The 26298-nt window shown below is 35.9% G+C and overlaps 1 protein-coding gene across 6 annotated transcripts in view; it reads left to right on the top strand.

Moving 5' to 3' along the window:
• Window positions 1–26298, top strand: part of CRPPA (CDP-L-ribitol pyrophosphorylase A) — a 127285-nt gene that overhangs the window by 34194 nt on the left and 66793 nt on the right. For all 6 annotated transcript variants that reach the window (XM_082752185.1, XM_082752190.1, XM_082752189.1 and 3 more), the window contains 2 exons: window positions 11919–12023; window positions 18442–18487. In XM_082752185.1, the coding sequence (XP_082608311.1) occupies window positions 11919–12023; window positions 18442–18487 (151 nt within the window). The remainder of the gene's footprint in view (window positions 1–11918; window positions 12024–18441; window positions 18488–26298) is intronic.

The raw sequence follows: 26298 nt of genomic DNA, 5'->3' as shown, positions 1-26298 counted from the left end.
TTTGGGGGACTGCACTACGTTAGTATGTCTGTTTGTAGCCAATTTTTGGTTAATAAGCAATCACATTTGCTTATGGGAGGCTCCAGCATCTGCCTGCATAGGAGAGAGCTGCTATATATAGCATAGTAATGACAAGACACAAAATAATAGTGTGTCAGGGAGAATCGTGCAAATACTTTGATGCTAAATTCTGGGAGGCAGATGTTCTTCCACTCCCAAAAAATCATTACAAGATGTCCCCAGATGAGGTTGAGATGGGAAGAAGAGAGATTCTGCAAAATGTGCAACCAGATCCTCAGCAGAAGAAAAGGAAGACTTTTTTAAAGTCATGAGATCCGAATTTTTTTCCTGTCTACCAACCGCCTGAGAACATTTAAGGAAGAGTTTTTTCAGAGTAAGAAAGGAAGTTGGCTATTGTTAGGCCCATTGTAGAAGTATTTGCTCAAAGTATTGTCTTTTCTGTATGTAAATAATAGGGAGTGTATTCCATGTGGATTTTGTAAACTTCTGAAGTGCTTTTTGAAAGGGCACATTACTGGGATTCTTCTTCAAACATGTGTGAAACATTTTAGTATCCTCTGTAGCAGGGGAAGTGGAGTCAGCTGTAGCAGTTTAGTAATATTTTGGCATAGGTCAGGCAAGTCCTTCGAGGCAAAATGTCTAGACTGATTTGGGGATTTTCCTGTGGGTTAGTTCTTTGTTAAAGAAATCGATGTCTGTCAAATTAACATTGCCAGAAGCAACAGGCAATTAAATGAACAGTAGCGGACAAATTGTTGACTAAAACCTTGGTAACTTTGGGAGCAAGGGTCAGACTCAGAAAAAGGACTAAAGGGTCAAAATGCAAATGAGGCAGGATTTGGACACTTCAGTCCAACACTGGAAGCCTTAAAACAACAATAAAACAGGCAACACTGTTCACGTCCCTCCTAAGGCTAAAGATACCTAAACCTACAAGGCACCCGAACTTTTAAAACATTCAATATACATTAAACTTCATTTATGCCAAAGCATCAAAGTTGTGGCTGGGCTGAACAGCTTAATATTCACTAGACGAAAAAAAGGATATGTAAACCTTTGCCTGATGCCATTCAATCACAAATCGATGCTATGGGTCAGAACAATTTTGTATTTGTAGTAGAAAGATGTTGAAAATGTTATCATCGCTATCATCACTATTTTTAACAGATGTCAAAAAGTAGGAAAGACAAGTAGATTTTAAGTAGATTTTAACCTGTAATGTATTGTTTCTTAGCCTTAATATATATATATATATATTTAAAGAGGCAGACATCTCTTATTAAGTGTATTTTGTTGTGAAGATAAGTTTACCTCATTGTTCAAACGCATCTTGTGATTTATATATATAGTTTGTGTGTGTGCATGGACATCCACTTCATGTTGTTATATATGGAGTGGTAATTATTGTCGAGAAAATGGTTGATATTAATAAAGAAGGGGGGGGGAGATGTGGGAGTGTGGCCATGGGGGTAGGAAAGCCCCGTGGTTGAGATAACATCAGACTCTTAACGATGAGGCCATCAGGAATATAAAAGAGTTTAGAGGGAACAAAGAAGGGTGATTCAGGAGACTCCATGCAGTCTCGGTTTCTTGTTCTCCAGCCGTTAAGGCATGGAAGTTTCTGGGTGTTTGCCGTTGTTGTTATTTGCAAAGTTATTTGACCAATGAAAAGCTGTTTTGAAAGGAACTGCTGTGGGGAGAAGGGTATAAGAGGGGAGCCTGTCCTCAAGATAAAAAAGAAGGCAACATGATGTGATGAAGTTACGTCATCAATAAAGAAGCAGAAAGAAGGAATGAAAAGGAACAGGCTAGCAGAACGGAGATCAGGATGGGAACAGACACATTGATCGCCTCATGAAGATGGGTTCGGCCAAACTCAGCAAACTGCTCAGAGAAGCTGGTACCGAAAGTCACTGGAAACATGCGCACCACCGGAGCTGGGAAGAAGCTCAAGCTGAGAGAAGCGGACCCGCGCACACAGCTGCCCCTCGCTGGTAAGCAGCAGCGCATTATGGGGAATCATACGTCCTTGGAAACAAAGACTGTCCAGGTAACCTTACAGCTTATTCTCCTTATTAACAATTGGACAGTTTATGATCCTGAAACATGGGACCAAATTGAAGTCAAGGTGTGGGACTCTGCAACTAAAAACGACAAGGTTGCAGTGGGATTGCTCGGCACCTGGCGAGCAATCTCTGAAGCCTTAAAGAGCCATGTGGGACCCCAGTCAGAAACATGTGGTTTGCCAGATAGTGAGGGAGATGCGGGTTCTTTTACTGATCCTTCTGCTACACCATCGGCCCCCCGCACCGCTACTGCCATCGCAGGCCTTTGCTTTTACGCCCCCTGGTGACATGGACGTGCCATTGGCCTTGAAAAGGAGATGGATATGCTTTTCTTTGATCCGGGAAGAATGGGATACATAAGACCCGAAGGCCGAGTTGCTTGACAACTTAAAGCAAGACATATTCTTCAAAAGGAATGGAAAATGGAGACTGTTATTTGTAATCAAGAAAAGGAATGGAAAATGGAGACTGTTTTTGGACATTGTAAGTCATGGAACTTACAGGATTGTTTGTTACCTTTTCTGATTGTATAGGCATGCTCGGGTTTAGTATGTAAAAGCAATGTTCTGTATATTTAGAATGTTTGATGTTCGTGTGTGTATGTTGGTGGAGCGTAGACTCCCCGCACACCCAACGCTGTTTACTAGCCTTTTATACCTTTTATAAATATTCCTTTTATAAATATTACTAAATTCAGATTGAGTTGAGACTTCATTTATAACAATTTTCTCCCAACCCCCCAGCTTTGATCACCCACATTGCTTAACTCTAATTTGTTTTTTAATTATATGGACAGGCCTTCTAAATACATACCCTATAGTATTGTATTGTTCTGTTCTTCCTAACTCTTCATTTCAGTTTGTTTCTATAAGTTTTCTTCCTTCTCATCAACTGCATTCTGAAATACTGAAGCACAAAGTGATACATGAAGTAGATGAGCTAGCTAAAATAAGCGATAGTAATCTACTACCTGTGAATTGTATGAGAACAATATTACAAGCATAAGCCCTTCTTCATATGGAGTCCTGAAGATAACATATTTGCATCTACCTATAAAATGAAATAGTAGTTTTAATATAATTGCTTACTGGGTTGGTCCTAGGCAACATACTTGGCTGAAGTAGCATGGATTATTTTAGCTTGTTAAAATTCCTACTCCAGTTCCTTTGATGGTATAATAATACAGGTTTTAATGAGCTATATAGTAATATCAAGATAGGGAGTATCTAAGTTTTTCATTGTGCTTGTAAAATAACAAAAGGAACCTTTCTGCTGATTTGTCCATGGATCATTAAGGTTCTAGATCCAATTGTTTGAGAAGAAAATATGTGTAGTTCCTAAATGATTAAAGATAACTTTTTTCTTTAATTTCTTTAATTTTTTAATCTCATTTCTCCTTACGTGAGAATTTTTGATATTGTTAACAGCTTCCTCTACTGTGTGGTCCATTTCTGCTTGGATTTTGTCTCTGGTTTTAGTCCCATTTGAAAAAAAGACTTTGAACTTCAGCAGAATCTGAGTTTTGTTCCAGTTAATTCTTGCTGAAAACTGGTACTTTTTTGGTTTTGATGCAAAATTATAATGCATTTAATTTGTAAAAATTTAGTTTTACAGAAAATTTTGATTTGCTTAAGTATATGTTGTCAGCCTCACCTAAATGAGCATTAGGTTGTAGTTCTGAGTATTTTTCCAAGATTTTATAGTTTTTCATCTGGCATATTCTTACCCCAACAGCTTGGTTGTAAAATTTATAGGATTGAGTATTTTTTTTTTCCCTTTCCGTATGCTTAAAAACTACCCAATTTTACAGACTTATTTTCAGGTAAAATATATTTAATGAATTTTGTTCAGCAGGGCTCCTTTTGTTCTGTTTATTCAGAACCTGCAGCTAGATTGGTGGTCTGTTGAGAAAACTATGCTAGCTTAGATAGCTCTGTCCTTGATTAGTTCTTTGGCACAATAGTAGAGCCAGGATATTGTATGAATCCCCACCTTGCCCTAATTAATTTCCGCCACAAGAATGTTTGGAGAAATTCTAATGCCTTGCATAAGAAAAAAATAAAAGTTTTTTTTTGCTAATGGGATAATTACTTCCATTTTACTGCACTCCTCATCCTGTAGGATCTCAGAGCACTTTGTGAATTTACATATAAACTCTTGGAACTGTTTGATGCAGCAGTGCAAAGCTACCACACCCTGTGTGAAATCAGGCATCTCTGTGGTAGTGAAGGATACAATTTGGTGGGGATATGTTAGGGAGATGTACTGCCATTATTACAGTTGGAAATTAGACTGCATTATGAGTGTTCTTGCACGTGTTACTGGATTTACCCTGATAGATGTAAGGTATCCACAAGGATAACCCGTTCAGCACAGACTCAGAAAGTCCTAAATACTGAGTGAGAATCACTGTATCCAGCTGACAGAAGACCACCCATCTAAATTGTGGTGTACTCCGTATTTTGAGAGAGCTAAGAAAAACATGAGGTAGTGATGCTAGAGATTTTCATTTCAGTTACCTACAGTTTAGTGCATGCAAAGGAAAAGAAAAAGACCGCTTATGATCTTGCATAATTTCAAGAGGTGATCCTCTACGTAAGTTCCAAGCGTGAATAATGTCTGTTAAAAAAGAAAATTACAAAATGAAACATTCACTTTAGCTTAGCCTGAGTGGGACTCACATTGGCTTCTAAGCCTGATCAAATTGTGTTGTTGATGGCTTGATTTTAGAGGTTGGTGTATGTAGAAATCTCCTTACTTTCAAGGTAGTGAATCATAATATTTTTACATTTTCTTTGAACAACCTAAGTAATCTGTAGCTTTCTACATTGAGAGAAAGTTTTTCATTTGGTCTTTGTCTTGTTCATATAGCTCTTCAAGTATTTTTTACAATTTAAGGGATATTTTTTAAGTGTAAGCAATGAATCCTAATACGCTATTTTGACTACTACTGTTGCTACACAGAATATTAACATTATTTCTTTCTTCTTGCTATTGTAAGTGGAACATGACCTTTTAAAAAGCTGAAATTGCATATGTGGTCTTAAATTCCATGTTCAGCTGGTTGCTCAAAATGACTTCTGTGTCCTTTTCTGATACCAGAAAAGTCAATACTGCCTCATAGCTACTCTGGACCTTGTTTTATGAGGTCAATCTGATTAATAACTAGCTCTTAGTTGCATGAGGTATTTCTTCCTCATGTTAGTATCTACTGTTCATTCTCACCTACTTTGTATTCTCACTTTTGTTTTGCTACTTTGTGTGGGCTTTGTTGCAGTGACATTGGGAATATATCCACTGGTGTGGCACAAAGAAAGGTTGAGGTTTGAGTTTTGGTGATTTGTTATTGTTTCATGATTGTATGTCAGTGTGGGGACTTTACCAACAATGAATTTGTCTCAGCTGTCAATCATATGCACGCAATGCATGCCTAAGAGTACTGGCTGCTGTCACAGCAAATAATGTGCTTTAGCTAGTGCTCTTTTATGTGTCTTTCACCTTGATTCCACTGGAAGGGAAATGACTTTAAGCACTCCAGCTGCACTGTTGGGTGCATTCTGTATGGATCTAAGTACAGAGACAGGAAATTCTTGCACCAAAAAGAACCCCTCTTGCGCACTAAACCGGTAATGTACCTACTCTCGCCTGTGGTTATGGGTACCCTTGTTTCCTTGGTAAAGCACCTCTAGTTATTCTGTATTATTTATTTATTTATTTTAATAGCGAGGTTGCACTTTTCTCTGGAAGGATTCAATTATGAATTACTCAGGGTCTGTAGGCATTAGGGCCTCCATCTAGTCAACAAAAGAACTAGGGATTTTCAAAATAACATTACTCATGTTTTTATGATTTGGGGGTAAAGTTGAGACCATGTACTTTTTCTCTATAGAATGATTGGTTTGTTTGGACTTCCATGTGTGCCTACTACTACTACCTAGCAGCTAGTTGTGTACAGTTAATAGCAATCATCAATCCCAATAGAGAGAGATTACAAACTGCCTTCAAAGAGGACTAATAAGAAGAAATGGCAGAACTGGCTTTACTTGGGAGCTGATACTCCCACTTATAGCAGCAGTTTGCAATATGGCCGCAGGTTGCAGGTGATGGCAGTGTGGGCTGCATTCATTGACCTGGGAAGTTTATTCCAGAAAAAAGCAGAAAAAAAATACTATTACATGAAAGTGTAATATTTTTAACCCTTGTCTCTGATTTTAATAAAAATTGACAGAGGTGTAGTTTTTGGAACTATGGTTTTTGAAAAATCAGTGAGTGTGAGGAGGATGTAAACCAACTTCACTGATAGGAACCTAAATTAGAGCCTTTGACTCCATGGCTGGAATGTGAAGCCAGCTGTTATGTTCTGTTTTTTTTTTTTTTTTGTCACAAACCTTTTAGCATACGGGATCTGGGAACCAATCAATGCTTTTTGAATACTTGTTCAATGTTTTTGAACTGGTGTTCAGTGGACTTAGAAGCAAATTGAGTACTGAAATGTTGCAATGGGTGGTATTCAGGAGATCTAAAGGTAGAGTGCAGCAAATCGTGGTGTGTTTTGATAGGGTACTTGTGGTTACTGCAGTGAGAGGCATTGGGATATAGGTTGCAGATCTGCAGAAAAACAAGCTTGCGTAATTCTGTTATGGAGTTAATTACGGTATCTTTATTCTTGTCACTGTGAACCACTACTGCATCTGGATGTGTGTAGCAGCAATTTTAATAATTAACTTCAGTAGAAAATGTTTCAGTGATGAGTTTGTTTGAACTCACATTTATCTCACTTTTTTTCTCGTTCACCTGTTTCATCCTTCTGTTTGCTGCTTCCATTACTTCTCATTTTGTTGTTGTGAACTCTACATGTATATGTAGACTGAATATATGCATATGTAGGCTGAATGCTTGCAGCAGATCCACAGCTACAGCTGTCTTAAATTCAGCACTTTCTGGTAGTGAACATGGCAAAAAATAAAAATAAAAAAAATTCCTTAAATATATGATGATAAAAAAGACATTTAAATTCAGCAAGTGTGTCTACTTCTTATTCAACTTAGTAAAACATTCTTGTTGCTGCATAATAGTCTGTTTATGATGTACTCTGGCACTTCAGCAGTGGAAACTTTTGAGTGGAAAGGAACTGGAAAAAATCATAAAGATCTGCTATTGTTAATTAGTTATGCATTTTAATGCAAGTCTTCTGATATTGTTGTAGAATGGGTTTGCATGGAAAAGTAAAACTGGGGTGCTAACCATTGGTAACAAGGGAAAAAGTACTAAAGATGACACAGAAATTACTTAGAGAAGTAAGACCAATTCTATACAGGCTTTAAAAGTACATATGTAAAGGAGCAAATGTGAAGACTTTCTTTCAATTAATATGTAAAGATTATTCTTTTTGTTCCCTTATTTTGTAAGCATAGCAACTCAGGAATGATGAAACACTAAGAAAATGACAATAAGAAAATTTGTATTGGATCTGTGTTAGTTTTGCTTTTATCAGATCCAGGTAATCAGACCAGGTAATGAGATTCCTAGTATCTGTCCAAAGTCTTTTATCAATTAAAAACGAAGTATCATTTATGTTAAGAGTTAAGTCATTTTTGTTGTTAAATACTACTACTTTAATACTTCAAGCAGTTGAAATGGGATATTGGAAAAAAGTTAGCTTATGGACGTTTGGGAAGTCCCATGAGATGCTGTCTATATTGCTGCTCTTTTCTCTAAGCCTTTGTTCTATGCCAACCACAGGATAGCTTGCTTCTTAGGAAGTAATACTGTTTATCAAAATATTTTGGAACTAGTTTGGGGGGTGGAAGAAGAAAAATTGGTGTAATGCTAAAATCTGGATCTCACTCCATCCATAGTACTTCATTCAAACATCCAGTCTTGGAAAACAAGCAAAAAAAAACCAAAAACCCACAAAAAAGACAAAAATACAATCCCCCAAACTACCTATTAGAATGTCTTTGAATATTCAACAGATCAAAAGCATTTTTAAATAACGTATTTCCTTCTGTGTCATTTAAAGAGCTAAACAAATCTTTTTTTTTTTTTTTTTTTTTTTTTTTCCCTTTTGTGGATATGTTTTGTGCCAATATTTCCAGCTGTTTCCACCATTTCAAATCTGTGGTCTGAAGCTTAAACTATGTCTATTGTTTCACAGAGCTGTGTGAGCATGACAAGGATGGTTAACTGCACTGTGTCAAACTTTGTTAAAAAGTTTTTCAGTCAAAAAGAGAGTTTAGAAATAGTAAGATTTTGAAAGAGATGGTTGTAATGTAAATTAACTCTGAATGTACAATGAAATAAATATAGAAGACTTAGGATAGGATACTAATTTTTACATGCCTGGGTCAGTAAGAATTTTCCTCTATTCCTCTGTTCTACCATTTTTTATTATAGGCACTCCCTGACAATGCTTGAATTCAGTAACAGAATTTCTTAGAGCAGTGCAGAAGCTTTCACATTGTACATCTTAAATACAGATTTAAATTTCATGTATGAAGCTGTTTAGTTTGTGAATAATATATAAACTAAGCTGGTCTTGAGCTGATGCTTCCATTTCATTGTTCTCTGACATGAGTATATTAGACGTGCAGGAGAGTACACTGTGACAATATGTTTAGGTTTAAACAATTACAGATAATTAGAGTGGTAAATGTCATGATGTACAAGTGTTAGTGAAATATGTTTTTAATTATTACTTTGCTTTGTGTCATATTTCTGCCCTTGAAGTCAGCAATACCCTCAAGATGCTTTATCCCATTTATGGAACTGCTCCACTCCCTACTAATTATGTATAATTAATACCTTGCTAAAAAGTTGGAATTGCTTAGTCTTGTCCTAATATAATTTGTTACACATATATTTAAAGTATAGCTTAAATTTAATTAACACTAAATTATTTCAGAGAGAAAATTTTCTGAAACTCTCTTCAATTCTGAGGCAAAAGAAAAATAAATGCTTTTCAATCTGTATGTTGTACACTTTAGTAGATAATATTTTGCATACTACCATACAATTTTCTTTTAAAAACAAACAAGCAAACAAAAAACAACAACAAAAAAAAACATTTTGGTAATAAATATTAGGAATCCGAAGTTAATGGGTAATTTGTCTGTGGACTTCTGTATGCAAGAGAACACTCTGTTTTACCTATTTTGGAGCTTGCATTCCCTATTCCTTTACATTTTATGTTGACCTTTTTTATTTCTTGAATAGAAAGAATAGAAATCATTTCTGCATTATTTAAAAATATTCCAAAGTGTCTTCTTACCTTTTTTTTTTTCTTTTTTTTTTTTTTTTTGGTACTCAAATCTCTTAAAAACTGGTGTAGAGAACAGTTAAATAACTTTTATTTCTAAGTGGAATTTAGTAAATGATCCTCTTTTGATTGCAGTCATGATAGTTATCTAAACTGACAGAAATTACTAAATATAAAAGTGACAACTGTTTTTTCTAAGACACCTCTGTATATTAGTAATATAATTCAGGTGTATAATGCTAATTATTTCCTTGAAATTCACTGATGCATTATAAAACAAGAGTAGAAACAAAAAAAAATCCATTCTGCTTTTTAATGAAAATTCTTGAGCAAATGAAGATTCTTGAGCAAATAAACAAGGTGAGTTGTCTTTCAGCACTCTTCTTTGGATCTTCCTTAACCCACTTCAGCATTCTTGACAATCTTGAATGCTGGAGGACACTGAATTATTGAGCACATTTGGACTGCCACATTCTATTCTAAACACTGGAATTGTTTTGATATGTGGTTAAATTCACACACTTGAAGGGTTATTTCAGCTCTTGTAAAGGAAAGCCTGTGCATTGCATTTAATTGTTGGTCTTTCTGGAGTCAACCAGCATGTTGTTTGAGGTTGCTGAAGCTGACAACAGCCTGCTTTTTTATTAGTGTGTTTTACCAAGGGCTTGCTAAGGAAACTGAACAGATTTGGAATAAGAGGGAAGGACTTAGTGTAATTTTTAGTTAAAAGATAAGAAAGAAGATAGAGTACATCTGTTTTCATAGACAGAAATCACCAGTATAGTTTTGTGAAAATGTGCTGGGATCTGTGTATTTTGTTTATAAATAATTTGGAACAGGAAGTGGTGATACCCATTTTTCCTAGGTAGTAGAGATGCGAAGAGTTGAAAACTAAGAAGAGTTATGGACCGTACATTGAAAAGGAAATATAAGATTGATAGGCAAATGTAGATAAGGTTGTATACACAGAGAGGGGTAATTGTCATACAGTTCATGAAATGGTTATGGAAGGAATGGAAACTGGCAGGAGAACCATTATCATAGAATCACAGAATGGCTCAGGTTGGGTCCCTTCCTGCTTCTACCACAGGAGTGTTGTATTAGAGCTGGGATTGTTTTACAGAAGGGCAAAAGCATTGTGAAGTTGTGAAATAGCTTCCACACAAGGAGTGAACATCAAACTCTCTATCCATGGAAAGGCATAACTGACAAGAGATGTGATGGAGCACTTTGGAGGGCAGGGAAGGTGGTTTGGCACTTCGTGTTCTGCCAAAACAACAGAGCATGAGATGAAAAGAGATGAAACAAAGCGAAGAACAGACGTCTTGTATTGCAGTGTGTGGCTTAAAGTATGGTGTTTCCTGATGCAGGTGCTAAAAGCATGCTGCTGTTCAAAGATAATTGGGTAAATTCAGGATTTGTTTAACTCACTGAGGACTGTTAAGGAAGTTGCTTCTGGTTCAACATATCCCTCAGGAACTTTTTTTTTTTTAGTTTAGGAATTTCCTAAGCCAAGGTAATAGATTTATATGAGGCCAACAAATTATACTGTAAAAGTAACAAGATAGGATTGTCTTATTTCTGTATGGTGGTGAGCCTCTATTAGATGCTGGATACTGCCTGGGCTAGGTAGCCTGTGACAAATACATCCATTCTTGTGGAAGTCCATCTTAAACAGTCTTTCATCTTAAATTGGTCCTTGTTTTATGTACTTCATGTTTCTCGATGGACTGATAATTTAACAATATGAAAGTAGATTAGAACTTGATTTATCTTAATCAGTCCAAAGTGTCTTGAAGTAGTCATCTCAGCTAAGCCCACGGATCCTGCTTTTGATACTGTTTTGGCTTCAGAGAGATTCTGCTCCCCACTGAGTTTTCCAGTAATAAAAGTCATATAATCACTAACTATAGGAAGCTGAACTGACTGGGGTGTGTGTGTGTTTTAAGAGAACAATGACTTTTCTAGGTGGCTAAGGAGTGGAGAAATTTGTGTTTTGGAAAGCTAATGGAGCAGTTGTTTTGTGTGAAGATAACTGTAGAAAAATACAGAAGAGAACATGTAAAGAATATGGAGGTTCTTGGGTACTATAGTGCTTTTTTGATCTTAGAAAAAAAAACAAAAAAAAACAAAACACAACAGACTTGGCATTTGAAGAAAATCCCATCCTTATTTAGCTTTTGTACTTGTTTTTATACCTCAAAGTACCTTGTTCTTATACCTCACTACAAGGTTGATGATTTCTTTTGTTGAGGCCTCAACTCCATCAAGTTTTTATACATGTAACATTGATTTAGCCAATTATATAAAGGTATAGCAAGATATTTGCAGCACCTGGTTAAATTATTTTGTGGTTATAAAGTGTTTATGTAATTCTGTAGTGCTTGGCTGAATATCTAGAATTAGGCATAAGCTTGGAAAGGTTTTATTTCTAATCCATCCTAAACATAGCACACGTTACTGTGATCTGGACTATTAAAATGCAAGGTCTAATTACCAAAAGAAAACATTTTATTACTTAAAAGTATGATTTTATTAAGACTAATGAAGACATTCTTTTTTAATTTCAACAGTGTACAGACCATGACCTGGATTACGGAACTGAATGTTTGCATCTGGCTCTGAAATACTGTAAAACAAATGCGAAACTTGTTGAAGGAACAGCTGACCTCTGGAAGGTAAATACAGTAATAATTTCTATTTTGTTATACATCTGTTTATATTACAAAAATTGACACTTCAGCAAAATTTAATATAACCGTAAAAGTTCAAATGTGTTTTAAAGTCTAATAGTTAGGCTTGTCTCTTCCAAATTTCAGAATTATGGAAATATGCAAATGTTAGATAAAAATTAAGAGGCCAACTTTCTTTGTGTAAATACTCAAAGAAATAAAATTTATACCTTCAGGAGCTTGAGAAAGTAAAGGTTCTTCCCACACCACCCACTGATCATCATTCTTCATGCGGATCAGCAGTAGCCCTTATGTCTTGAAGTAGGAAAATCATTGAAAAAGATCAGAGCGTGGGTTAAGGTTCCCAACTTTTGCAGCATTCATATTGCTAGACAAGATAATAAGAAAGATAACAGGGTCTATGATAATAGTAGCTACTTTTTGGGAAGCTATTTTCAAATAGAAGTATGGAGCTTAGTCTGAAATTTAATTTAAATTGAGAGAGTAACTGATTTGGTAATGGCTGTGGTATTAATATTCGCTTAAATCCATCATTGCGGTTGGAGACCATGTCACAAGTGTAAATTGCTAAAAGCATGGGTTAAGTTTCTGATAACTCTTCTGCATGTTTACTTGGATTTCAGAAAGCAAAATGCAAAATGAAGGACATTTATCCTGAACTCTAATACTGTATTCTGGCTTCTGGAAAGAAAAACAGCCAGCTTTACATTTACAAAAAAACCTCTATTGCTTTACTTAGTCCTCTGACCTTGAGTTGTCTTATGTTACTGCCTCTACCATTACCTATTAGGTGAATTTGGTTGGGTTGTTTTACTTCTTTAACCTCCCATTGTCTCTTTAGTCATAAAATAATCACCACACATGCTAAGTTACACTGCAATTCAATGGAAAAAATAAGTATTAGTAGGTATTAATATTATTAAAATTTCTGGTCCTTGTCAATAACATATTATTTGTTCATGTTAATTACCATATCTCCTAACACTGTTTTCGTATAACATAGGCTTCCAGTATTTGCTAAAATTCCAACAAATACTGCATATTTTATAGTTAAGGTTGTGCTAACTTTGAAATTCCTACTAAAATTCCTACTAAATTCATTTTGGTTTTGGATTATTATGAGCAGTTTTGAGCTCATTGTTATAGACAGACTTGAACAGATGTTAAATGAGATAATAGTCTGAGAATCTGTAAAACTATATATGTATATCTATAAAACTAAGAATATTCTTTTATGAAATTAGCTTTCACCTGCTTCCTCTAAATCCTTTGCCTTTTTTCATCTACTTTTTCTATGAAGGCATCACATTTTCTCTGATGACAAATACCATTCTAGCAACACTTCTAGAACAGTTCATTACACTCAGTAAGACTGGAAATTTTAGATCTCATCAAACAAGCTTTTAAATTTTTTGTTAACATCATTGTCTGATAATCTATTTGTTCCTAACAACTGACAAAACAGGTATGTATTCAGGTGCCAAGTGACATGTCCCTGCTGTTTTAAAATATTTTGCTTCATTGTTTTGGATTGTGGAACATTATTCTTTCTCAGTAGCTGTTGTGTCATGCAATTTTTAAGTGTTCCCTTTTTTTGTATTCATAAGTTGAAGGATCTGGAAGCAGCTCAAATCACTCCATCTGTCTCTGACAGTGAATTTCCTCCAATGGGACATGATTTCTAATAATATGACAATAAATCTTACACAGAAAAGTAATTTCCTGAATCTGCAGTTCAAATTTCCTGTGCAATTTAGCAGCAAAATTTAGTTATGCATTGGTTGCATACAATACTTCTTTCAGTATCTTTTTAGGGAGATAATCTTTCAGAAACAGATTATTGTCTGCTTTCCTATTTGGTCTTCTAAGAGACATATTGTGTTATGCATATTTGTATTAAATTTTTGGAGGGTTTTTATATTACTTTTTGGAGGGTTGCATTGTTTTTGTTGCAAAATATTGTGCTTACCTGAAAGGTGACAAAATATACCTATAATGTTCAGTTTGTTCTTTATGTTTATTTAGTTCTTTGCTATCTGTAAGTTCTACTGGTGCCCAGCAGGTGAAATGTAGTGTTTTAACTTAGAATGACAAAATACTTCAGATTGAAAGAAACAGCTGGATGTCATCTGGTCCAACACGGTACTAAAAATGGGGCCAGGTTAGTTAGATTAGGCAGCGTAAGGCTTTGTCCAGATGGGTTTTGAATTAATGCAAGGATGGAACTTCCACATAGTCTCTAGAACAATTCCAATGCTTATCCACCCTTTTAAGATACACTTTTTTTTTATTATTATTTTTTTTTAATATAAGATCTGATCAGCATTTCCCTTTCTGCCTCTTGCACTGGGAAAGGATGAGAGGGAAGCAGCAAAAGGCTACAAGAAAAGTCTAATTTACTCTTCTCTATAACCAGTAATGTGACCTGTTCTCACCCTTAATCTTCTATTATTCAGGCTGAAAAAAACAAGTTCTTTCACACCATCTTAGCACTCCTGTGCTGGACTCATTTCTAGTTTGCCAATTTGCCAGTGCTTTATACTGGAGAGAAATGGGAAACAGTACTCAGGTGTGTTCTCAAAAGTGCCGAGTACAGGGGAATAATCACTTTATAGACTTGCTGTCTCCTTTTTTACAGCCCAGTTGGTTGGACTCCTCAGCAAGGCTCCACACAGTTATCAGGGAAGTTTGTTAGCTGGTGATGTGATGGAGAATATCATGGAAAGGAGTTCCAGCCAGAAAAGACGAAAATATTGTGGATCAGTTGAAAGAGTCTCAGTGTTGACAGTAGTGTGCAGTGCATGGCAGTAGTAACAGCACCTATTTATGTGCAAATACTGTGCTGCGGGTAGTGCAGAAAAACTAATCTGCTGTACAAAGTATGAATAACGGTACTGGTGCCATATAATCAAAGTACCTATACCTACTTACATCCTATTCCGTATCTTTTGTAGCTAAGGGTCAGCGATGCCTTGTATAGCTTGTCAGGGCATTCAAAGTCAAGGGCATAAAAATGATGAGGTCTGCGAAACAGTAAATTGCTTCAGCAGCAAATTGATGTATAAGTTTAGAAGCTACAGAGGAATATAGCTCCTTTCTGCTTGACTAGCACCCTGGTATTGGTCTCGCTGTACCATAGTGTTTAGCCGTTCTGTACCAGAACCCTGTACCAGCTCCCTGGCAGGTGACAGGGAGCAGTACCATTAAAGAAGGCAACACTTCTGCTCTGTTTGTCAGTTTAATGAAGTGCAGAAGATGGCTAATTTTCTTAGCGCTTCCCTGTGAAATTGTTAGGAGCTGTTGCTATTTGTTACCTTTCAGAAGCAGGATTTTCTTTCCTTAGGTGTCACAATAATGTGATTTGTAATATGTGGTTGTTTTTTTTTTTTTTCTATGAAGTTTTTTGATGCTAAGATACATAATATTATATATACCAAGAATTGATGTAGTCCCAATGGCTTCAGTCGTTCCTGAAATGATGGCACTCTGGTAGAACTGTTAGAATCACAGAATGGCTGAGGTTGCAAGGGACCCCTGGAGGTCATCTGGTCCAGCCCCCTTGCTCAAGCAGGGCCACCCAGAGCAAGTTGCCCAGGACCACGTCCAGGTGGCTTTTGGAAAATCTGCAAGGAGAGACACTCCACAATGTCTCTGGAGAGCCTGTGCCAGTGCTCAGTTACCTCACAGGAAAGAAGGGCTTCCTGATGTCCAGAAGAAAACTCCTGCGTTGCAGTTGGTGCCCAATGCCTCTTGTCCTGGCACTGAGCACCAGTCTGCTTCCATCTTCTCTGCACCCTCCCTTCAGATGTTTATACCCACTGATAAAGTCCTCCCAGCGCTCCTTTTTTCCTCGGTGAACAGTCCCAGATCTCATCCTCTCTTCATGGAAGTGCTCCAGTCTCTTGATCATCTTGTTGCCCTCTGCTGGACTCTTTCCAGTATGTCTGTGTCTCTCTTGTACCGGGGGGCCCAGAACTGGGCCCAGTTCTCTTGGTGCAGCATCACCAACGCTGAATAGAGGGGAAGGATCACTTCCCTTGACCTGCTGGCCATATTTTGCCTAATGCAGCCAAGAATACCATTAGCCTTCTTAGCAGCAAGGGCACATTGCTGACTCATGCGGACTAGCATCTACTAATGGTGCATAAAAAAATAGTATTTCCAAGTCACTTATAGTTCAAGGTAGTTTGTTTATTTTCTGGTAAGAAATTACAAAATTAAAATAATTTTTTTTTAGTGACCACAACCAAGCAGGAACAGTTTGATGTATTTAGTGTTATAAATATTTATAAGTTGCATTATAAATGTAGTTACATAATTGTAACTATGTATAACATATTTAGGATTGGGATGTCCAAAAAAGGAAAAAGAATGACACCATCAGCACAATGATTTCAGTTTGTCTGTACTTGACACCTTTGAAACAAAATGCCCTTAAATATTCTGGGGCAATATCGACTTAAATCAGGTATGAAATCATGTAATAGAATGTAATTGTTGGAGCCGTGTGTGTGTAAAATGCAGATAAAAATATCATTGTAACAACACTTTAAAAAGATCAATATACACATATATGTTGATTGTGTAAAAATCATCACCATTTCTAGAAAGATTATTTTCTAATCCTACAAAAATATCCCATACAAGGCAGATCTGTTTGATACCTTAGCATAACAGAAGGAAATACATCATTAAACTAAAATGCAGCAAATTTTGTATGTGTGATCATACCTTTACTATCTTTGTTTGGTAAAGAATTATGTATTGCATTTAAAATACTGTTTTGTAATCCCAAAATGGGATTTTTTGTTTGAGTTTGAGGAAAACTTTTAAACATTAAGAGAGAACAGCTTTGGGGAATTTTTAAACATCTACCTGGCTAGTCAAAAGCTGCAGCCTGACTATTGAAAGTGAAGGTGATGCTGCAAAACAAAACTACAAAATCCCTAAATCAACAAAACAAAAAAAAACTTGGCCAACAATTTTGAGCTTTTTCCTAATATAGCAGATATTGATGGATTCCATATAACATAATAGCTTTACTAGATAGATACAGTATAGTTTGTTTATAATACAGAAAAGTAGAGAGATGTTTAATAATTGAGACTATTCTGCCTTTGGGGAATAAGCGGCTGATGCTTTAATATTCTTCAATAGCAAGGTATTTGTGTTGATTTAATATGTGACACAGCAATATTCTGGAATAATGTTCAATAATGTTCAAAAAGTCTTGGAACACTGGATGCTGAAGAGGACCAAATGAAAATTAATGTTATCACAAATAATGTAAAATCTGAGTAATTAGAAGTTTGAATGAATTTGACTGTGAGTTTGAGTCAACAAAATAAGGGGTACACTGCGGAAGTTGTTTATCAAAGAGTTAACGGACTAATGTAATTAATGTCAACCAACTTTACTTATTTTGTGAAATTTATTCCAAACCTGTCTTACAAGATCATAGTGTTGGCTCATAAAGATGGTAGTGCTAATGTAATGCTCAGTTGGCAAAGTTCGACTTGTTGCTACATGGTGTCTTAATTAAAAATAGGATGACTGTAATTGTTCTAGTCATTAAATAGATTTAAAATTGGATAACTGAAACATTTCAAAAGATAATTCTTACCATGTGCATTTCTGCATTAGCTGCTATAGTCTCTGTTTAACATAGGTCTGATACACTTCTACTGATAAAGCTTGGAGAGGACACACAGTTTGAAGGAGATAGAAGTAAAAAGATAATTGATCAGAAGTAAACTAAAGCAAAAGATATGTTTTCATTGCAGCCAAATATCAAGAGGTATGACTAAAAGCAAAAAACACATGGGTCTTATCTGGAGAATTGTTCTAGACAGGCAGTGCCTTTGGAAAGTGTGGTAGGGATAACAGAATATAGCAAGTTTGCACTGAGGGCAAAATACCTTGTGTCAGCCATGGATATGGAAACAAGAGTCTCATTAGCCATAATAGTCTTACACTACTGAGAAATAACTAGGCTTCTCCCTGGCTGTTTTTTATGATCACAAGTCCTTTCAAAATGAATCTGTTTCATGATAAAATTGTAGAATAGAAATACATTTTTTTAAGAGATTGTGGAAAAGGATACATGAAAATAGTTGCCACATCATAATATCATGATTCTTTAAAGGTTTAAACATAGGTGTAGGTTTCATGTGAATTATAAGCAGATCTAAATATTTTAAAAATTGTTTCTCTCAAGTCTCCAATAATTTCTGCAACTACTGTTCTTATGACTTGCTAGTGATATTTTACCATAATTAAGAAATTGACAATATCATTTCTTTATGGTATTTCAAATTTAAAGAATTGCCTTCAGGGCATTGTTTTATTGGTTTTACATTCCTTCCTGCTGTGTTAAATCTAATGAGGCTTGTCTGTCCTTTAGGTGACCTACAAGCGGGATCTGTATGCAGCTGAATCGATTATTAAGGGTATGTGTTTGTCCTTGTGGCTGTCAGTTTGCATATTCCTGGGTTTAATTTAGAATTTCATATGCTGTTGTTTTAAATGTCCTTAAGAAAAGTTTCATGATGAATAAAATGTGCTTAGGGAAGTTGTTTTTGCTATCTGGGATGCTTATTTTATATTATGCATTATTTACCTTTATTATTTACTTTACTACTGTTAGAATGGAGAACCGTGTAAAAAACTGTGTGCATAGCAGAATCAAATAAAGATTAATTTTGAATGGCTTATAAGCAATAAACAAATATGTTTGGTTTTGAGTTCCAGTTCAATTCTGAATATGTTCCATCTTTCTAATCTAAGTAGTAGACTGAAAAACATACATTAACTCTTTAGGGCTCTTCATTCTCTTCCGTACAATGACTTATTACATAAATTGATATAACAATGATATGATATTGAGAGACGTAAAATAATGGAGTATGGTTTGTTGGACTGGATTTTAACCTTTTCCTGTGCTGATACAGTGGTTTAATAGTGTAAAGGCTAAGTTTAATAGCAGTCTAGGGACTAGATTTAACACAATCTAGAAAAGGAGTCTTAAGCACTTCATAGTGAACACATTGATGGTTATTGTAGACCGATAGACACTGTGACTCTGCTTGAGTCCTTGTTGAGAACTGAGGGATAAACTAAACTGGTGAAGAGAGAGGGACTTCAGATTAAAAGTGTCCTTCTAGAGAGCGGAATGTGGTTACTGTTGAAGAAAAGAGAGCAAACCCCATGTTGTCTTAGGTCACGGCGAGTCACTGTGGTGGCTCATGTTTTGTTACAAGATCCAGTGTAAGTTTAGCTTCTGGCTTGTGTAAATTAGTCCATTCTGAGTGCAGCTCTGTCATTGTAGACAAGCTAGAAAGCTTAAACGTAGCTCAGATGTTGTTATGATGTTCTGCATACTGCTTCTCTTGACCTCCAAGAATGCAACAAATTTGAAATTTCTGGTTATTATGGTAAACAAATGCTGCATATTCTAATATATGCATTTCTTGAACTACCATACTGAATTTTTCAGGAATGTGCTATGGAGATAGGATACTGGAAACCTCAGAAGTTCTGGTTTTGTCAGTGACTTAGCTCATGTCTTCAGAGCTGCCAGCCTGGAATTCTGGAAAACCTTGCATTGAGTAGGATTCTCAGAGGCAATGGACTATAGCTTTCAGATTTGAGATTTCCAAGCATATTAAAGGCAAGGTGACTAGAGTCATCAACATGAATTTACAAAGGGAAAATTATGCCTGACTAGTTATTAATTTCATCATGGAAGGCTATCTTTGTTGATGAGAGGAGAGCAGTGACTACTGTTTGTCTTGTTTTCAGCAAGACTTTTGACATACTCTCTCATAATGTCCTCATTGTCAAACTGGTGAAGTACAGACCAGAAAGGTAGACAACAATTTTGGGTTCCCAGTGAACAATAAATTGAACAGGAGCCAACAATGCACCTTTGTAGCAAAGATGATCTGACAGCCCCCTGGAGTACATCGGGCTAAGTATTGCCAGCAGGACAAAGGTGGTGATTATTCACCTCTCCTCAGCCTTGGGGAGACACATTTGGAGTGCTGGGTCCAGTTTTGAGCTCCCCAGTGCAGGAATGATGTAGACATACTGGAACAAGACAATGAAGGTAATGAAGGTAGTGGAGCATATTTCATGCCATTTTCATCAGCTGTTCTTGAGTTACTGAAATTGCTTGAGCTAATATTTTCAAAACAGTATTTTTAAACAGTTTGAGCTTATGGGATGTTTTGGAAATGTAGATGTGGTCTGATTTCAACTGGAAAAACATTTTCCAAATGTGCATTTTCTCCAATTTGTCCACTTATTTTGATATAGCTACAGACCTTATTAGACATTTACAATCTTTATGCAAACAGATTTCTTTCTGCCACTAAGAGTTTTTTGCAAATAAAATCTAGGTAAGTTCTTGAGTTGACCAAGCGATTATCAAAGCATTTTTGCTGAAATTAGTGTGTTCTTGGAAAATTAGTAGTAGTTTTCACTTAATTTTAAGTGATGTTTCCGTGGATAAAACAATTCAATTTGAATATAAATTTTAAAAGCTTGCATACTGTTACTGTGCTTATCACGTAAGTGAAATGACTCACAAGAAAACAGCAGGTAATAGAACAAAACAGTGTACAAAACAAGGATATTATGGTAGAGTACGATACAAATTTAAGCCATTATTTTTGTCTTGATGAACAGGAATTATAAGTAATAATTTACCTTTAATGACAGTGTAATGGAACCAAGGGAGGCTTCCAATCTTTGAAGAGTGCAAAAGTAATTATATTTTTTAAATTTCTTTTTTTTTACCAGTCTCAATATAGATCCCATTCCACTAGTCATTATGCTTGTCCATAACTAACTAATGATCTGACTTGTCCCAGTGAGTTAAGTTCATTTAAATCATAGGTTTTTGTAGAGTCAGTACCAAACTAGAATAGTATTTAAATATGAAGAAAAAAAATATTTTCCGAGACTCTATTTGCACCACGTAATCTAGTAAAGTGCAAATTTGTCTACACCTGCATGATAGTTTTTGATGAGTTTCTAACTCAGATATTTTGTGCATGCTTTTGTAGTACAGACCTCTTTTAAATTCAAAGTATTACCTGGATTTGTAAGAATTGTCTATAGAGAAGAGAATTGCAAAAAACAATTCTCTCTGATTGCAGTGTTAATAAGGAAATGTAGAATCTGGTGTAGTTGCTTAGATGTGCTGTTTTGTTACAGTATTTGGAAATATTTGCTGTAGAAAGAATTATACTTCTGTGCTTCAAGCATGTTGAAGCCAGTCATGTCAGCATAAAATGGTGTAAATGCCATGAATCAACTGAATGAATGCAATATGTTGGTCATGTCTTGGCAAGAGGTTCAATATTCAACGTGGAAAAAAATCTCCAAATTTCATAGCAAATTCATAGTTCTATGTTAAGTTTGATCTCATTTTTCTTTTTCCTGCATATTTTTTCATGTACTTAGCATGAATATTCTCAATATTCAATGGCAATTTATCAGTTATTACTGGATCAGGTCGATCCATCTTCATTTCTACTTTCCTCAAACTTAACTGCAATACAAAAGGCAATTTATTGAGTGGTATCATTTAGTATTATTTGAATATTAAGAGCTATTTAGTTGAGAGGACCTTCATGATGTCCTGAGGATGTAAAAACATGAAAAGAAAATCAAAATCTGTGCTGACATTTTTTTTTAAAAGTTCTTGTTCATCATCTTGCAGTTTATTTGATCCTTTACTAGATACATTCTTTTGTAGTGGGCAAGGAGAAAAACAGATGGGCACCTTATGTAAAATACTGCTTTATGTAGCTGGAGTGAGAGAGAGCACCCTGCTTCCTTCCTTCCACTGGCCAGTTTGTTTGTGCGTCCATCTGCGCAAAATGCCCTGTGCAATGCCCTTCACAGGGCAGCTCCTGTGAAGGTGGAACTGAATCATCATGCTTCTTCTAGGGAAACTAGAGACAAGTGTAATATGAAAAAATGGCTTCTGCGATCACCCTTTGATGTCCTCTCATCCTCATGATGGTGACTGCATGTAGTCTTAGCGCTCCTTCGTAGAGTATTTTGAAGTGCCTGCATGTTTATAATCTTTTTAAACATTGTGCTTAAAGATGTTTTAATAGTATTTTTTTGTTTTTACTGCTAATTTTATGTAACGTGTACACACTGTATTATTTCACACATAAAAATGCTGCTACTACAACCTTCATGCATACTCATTTCAATGTATATAGGGACTTCATTAATCTCATCAGAGAAGATGTGTTTTAATTTTAAAATAAGATCCCTACTAAACAGCTTTCTCTAAACTTGCCAGCCCAGAAATTAAGGGTGTAGTTTATTCAAGTGAAAGTCACATTTGCAAAGTTTAACTGTTCTATTTCTCTTCTCTTCTACTTATCACTGGAGCACAAATTCTCCTCATGTTGTTCATAGATACATATTTTACATGTGTGTTTCATTATGTTATCACAGTTGGTACAGTCTTTTCCAGCTGTTTGTTGCGACAAAAGATTTATGTAGCTTAAAGTAGAAATGAAGACCTGCATGGTGGTAAATCAGGCTAATCCCTTGCTTGATCTTTACTTATATAGTGTTTTGTTACTGTGGAAGCATGCAATAAATCTGTTTAAGTAACCACAATAGTCTTTTATTCTACCTGTATGGAAAAAGTAAGTAAGTTTAAATGTGCTTTTTGCTGTGCTGCATGAGTTCAGGAAGGGGAAACCTTACATATCCTTTACTCTTTATGCAAACAAGCATAATAAGAGTCCTCCTTAGTTAATGAGGACACTCCACAACAGATTTATCTTACATAAAACCTCATTAAAGATAATTGAGTAGACAGTTAGCACCTGAGTCTGCAGTTTGACAGTTGTGCCTTATCTTTTCCTTCAAAAGGCTTCAAATATCAGATCTTCAGCTATGATATAATATGACTTATTTTTACAGCAGACGGTTGAGCCATGCAGATTAAAATTAGGTAAGTATTTTATTGACAGTCATGCAAAACTTCAAGTATATTTAAGGAGAGAATTTATATTTTGAGATAGTGAGCAGCATCCTATTGTTCCTCCACATTGTATTATTCAGTCATGTGGTTACAACAACCATGAGTTTGCTGAAGAAACTGTAGATTTACAGAAGAAATGTTGTTAGCTCTGTTTTGCTGTGTTGTGCTGTACCTGTGGGAAACCTTCAAGGACAGGTCACGTTCCAGAATGGCAGCCATCCTGTAAGCCAAGGCATACTATTAGACTTTTACTACTAGCTGAATAGTTAACTTTTATAACTGTGTCTGCTTTTCTCAGGACTGCAGAACCCACTACTCAGATCCATGTAAAGTGCTCTGACTTGTTGTTTCCCCTTTGTATTTTCTCCCACAACTTTCTGCTGTGTGGTAGCTACTCAGTGCTGTTTGAGCCTCAGTGTTAGGGACCTGCTAGTGTCATGGAAGCGTCACAGAGACTGACAGAGAAGTGACCACAGTAAGAAAGTGGCAGCTGCTGTGCAGTGTTTCACTGGTCCCTGGAGAGAGGGAGGAATTCCTGGTTGCTGATTTTGATTAACTAGAGATATAAGCTTGGCTAGTAGGAGTCTCCAATATGCTAGTGGTCCAGCAAGAGATCCACATGCATGTGGTTTTCAGATACTGTTAGATCCCTTAGAGATATCCTCAGGGCTGGGGTTTCTGGATATGTTCTTCCTCTTTTCCCTTTTCCCTTCTTTAGGATGATGAGGAAATGTTAGTAACTTCCAGGAATAATAGTTATGGCAGGAATACCTACCTTCCCATGTGGAATTTATTATCTTTTGCCTTGCTAAAAGCCATTTTGTTGACATTGGCCACTAGTGTGTCTGTGACCTTGCTGAGCAGAGGTGCCAGTGATCTTTGTACAGGTGCGTGGTGTGGCAGGCCTCAGCAGTGCTGTACTGCTGGGATTTTCCTAGTTGACTGGAGAAGAGAGTGCCAGTTCCTGACACTATATATGACTTTGGGTGTAAGCTGTGTTACCTGTGGGATGGTGGTCTACATGACAGGGATTCTTTGTGTCGTTTTTGAAGATGACACAGGACTGAGATGTAGCTTTGTACACTATAAAGTATAGTCCCGTATACTTGGGTGACTTCAGACTCCAGCTTCAAGCCTTGTAGAGTGCCTGAAGGCACAGTCCTGTATGATGCTGTGAGACTGGGTTGCAAGGGATCAGCTCTCAGTGTGCTACCTGGCATGTTGTCAGGGTCCCCCGGAGGAGTCCCAAGAGCTAAATGTGTGAGCTAGCAGGGTGCTAAGGACTAAGCACTGGCTCCCCATTACCAGGGAGTCTTCACAAATGATTTGTTAATAAGTGATCCAACTTACTGGATGCACATTGTATCACTGGATGAAGTTAGGAACGGAGAGTGTTTAATTTAATTTTGTGGTTAGTGTTCCAAATTTCATAAGCATCTTCATTTGTGTTTATTTGTGAGATGATACATTTCATATCACCTACTAGTGACTGAAAGTTTGGTTTCCTTTACCTTCAAAAAATGCCAGTTATCTTTTCTGTTAACCTGTTTGTTTTATTTAGAAAATCCATTTAAGCTCTATTAACAGTACTTGTTTTGATGAGAATTATTCAGCCAACTGTTCACTTTCTGGTTTTCAGTAGTGACTTGGTTGTGAAGTATGAGCTTAGTTCAAATGATCTTTAAATGCTTAAGTTTTTATGCTAGAATATTAAGGTTACTTTAGTGCCTGTGGACAGTTTTGCTAGGGAACATGTTCCTCGTGGTTCCATTTGACATGTTATTTTGCTATCCTGTTTATTTTTGAGGTGCTCTTGCATTTTCTTGCATTTCTTTGTTCGTATATAAAATTATAATTATGTAACTAAGCAAACAAAAAATGATTATGGTAATAAATACCTGGCAATTAAATGTCTGAAGAAAATACAATTATCATTTGATTATAATCATGAGACTGTTTCTTCAGTCAGCTGTATTATAAATGTAATTACGTAAGCAACAAGACCCAAATGTTTCATAGAAACACAGTTAGATTTTTAACTGCTGGCCTAATGAGATGTAATAATAATAGACAAATTTCAGCTTTCTAAACTTGACTCAGGTAGAGATAAGCAAAACATACGTGCATCCGTATATTTTTGTACTTCATAAATGTATAGGTATGTACATCATTCACATTCAAGGCAATATGAAGAAAGACTTTACTAATGCAAATAGATTGTTATTTATCTTCTGAGACTTTTCTTAAAACATGTCTTATTAATTTTCCTTATTTCCTCAAGTCTCTTTTACAACTGCATTATGAAAATCTGAGAGTCCTACCATTATTTTTAAAAACATTAAATTTAGCACTTTAGTTAAGCAGGTACGAACTTGTAGAGAATGCAGACAAGGTGGCACACGCCTATTTTTAATAGTCTTGAAGTAAGAAAACATCCTTTTACAATAAGGGTGACTCATCTAGAAATGTAGTTAAGATCAGCCTAATACAAAACATCCTAAAAAAATTTCCATTAGGACTACTGCCCTCAGGGTAAGTATCTTTGAACTCTAGTTTCAACATGTAAACTTTAAATGTTGCTTCTAATTTGGAGTTTGGAGTCTCTCCTCCTTGTTTTTCTTTTCTTAAGGGCCCTTCTTCTCCAATGACTTTTTCACAGATGTGCACTTGCAGATTGGGTATTTCACCCTCATATTTGGTTGTATAAATACTTGCTGTATGGACGTATACACAATTAAGTTTTGCAAATATAAAGAAAAATATCAATATATATATATGAACTTTTTAGAGGTGTTGGGAGTTACTTAATATATTTTTTGTTATATGAAGAACCCACATAATATTTATTTTAAAAGTTTTTTTTTTGTTTTTTTTTTTGTTTGTTTGTTTGCTTTTTTTTTTTTTTTTTTTTTTAAGCAAAGGACTGATCTTGCTAGAGTTAGGCTGCAGTTTCATGGGCAGACTTCAGTGTCCATTAACTGGTGGCTTTTCTTCACTGTGAGACAAAAAATAAACTGGCAGGTGGGGAGGTGCTTTTCAGAACAGTTACTGTTGGATGAAAACAACCCTCTTCCTTGTCTTCTACCACAAAATATTCCTCTTTTTTTTTTTTTTTTGTATGTTAATATTGGTAGAGGCAGTGCCAAGTTTGGCTGTTTTTTTTTTTTTTTTTTTTTTTTTTTGTGGCTACGAAGACATATGAAATGGGTAAACAAAAATCATTAGATATTTTCGGTTACC

The sequence above is a fragment of the Aythya marila genome, assembly GCF_965140915.1.
Source record: "Aythya marila genome assembly, chromosome: 2".
Taxonomy (NCBI): Eukaryota; Metazoa; Chordata; class Aves; order Anseriformes; family Anatidae; genus Aythya; species Aythya marila.
The sequence above is the reverse complement of the archived record's forward strand: the minus strand, read 5'-3'. Positions and strand labels throughout refer to the sequence as shown.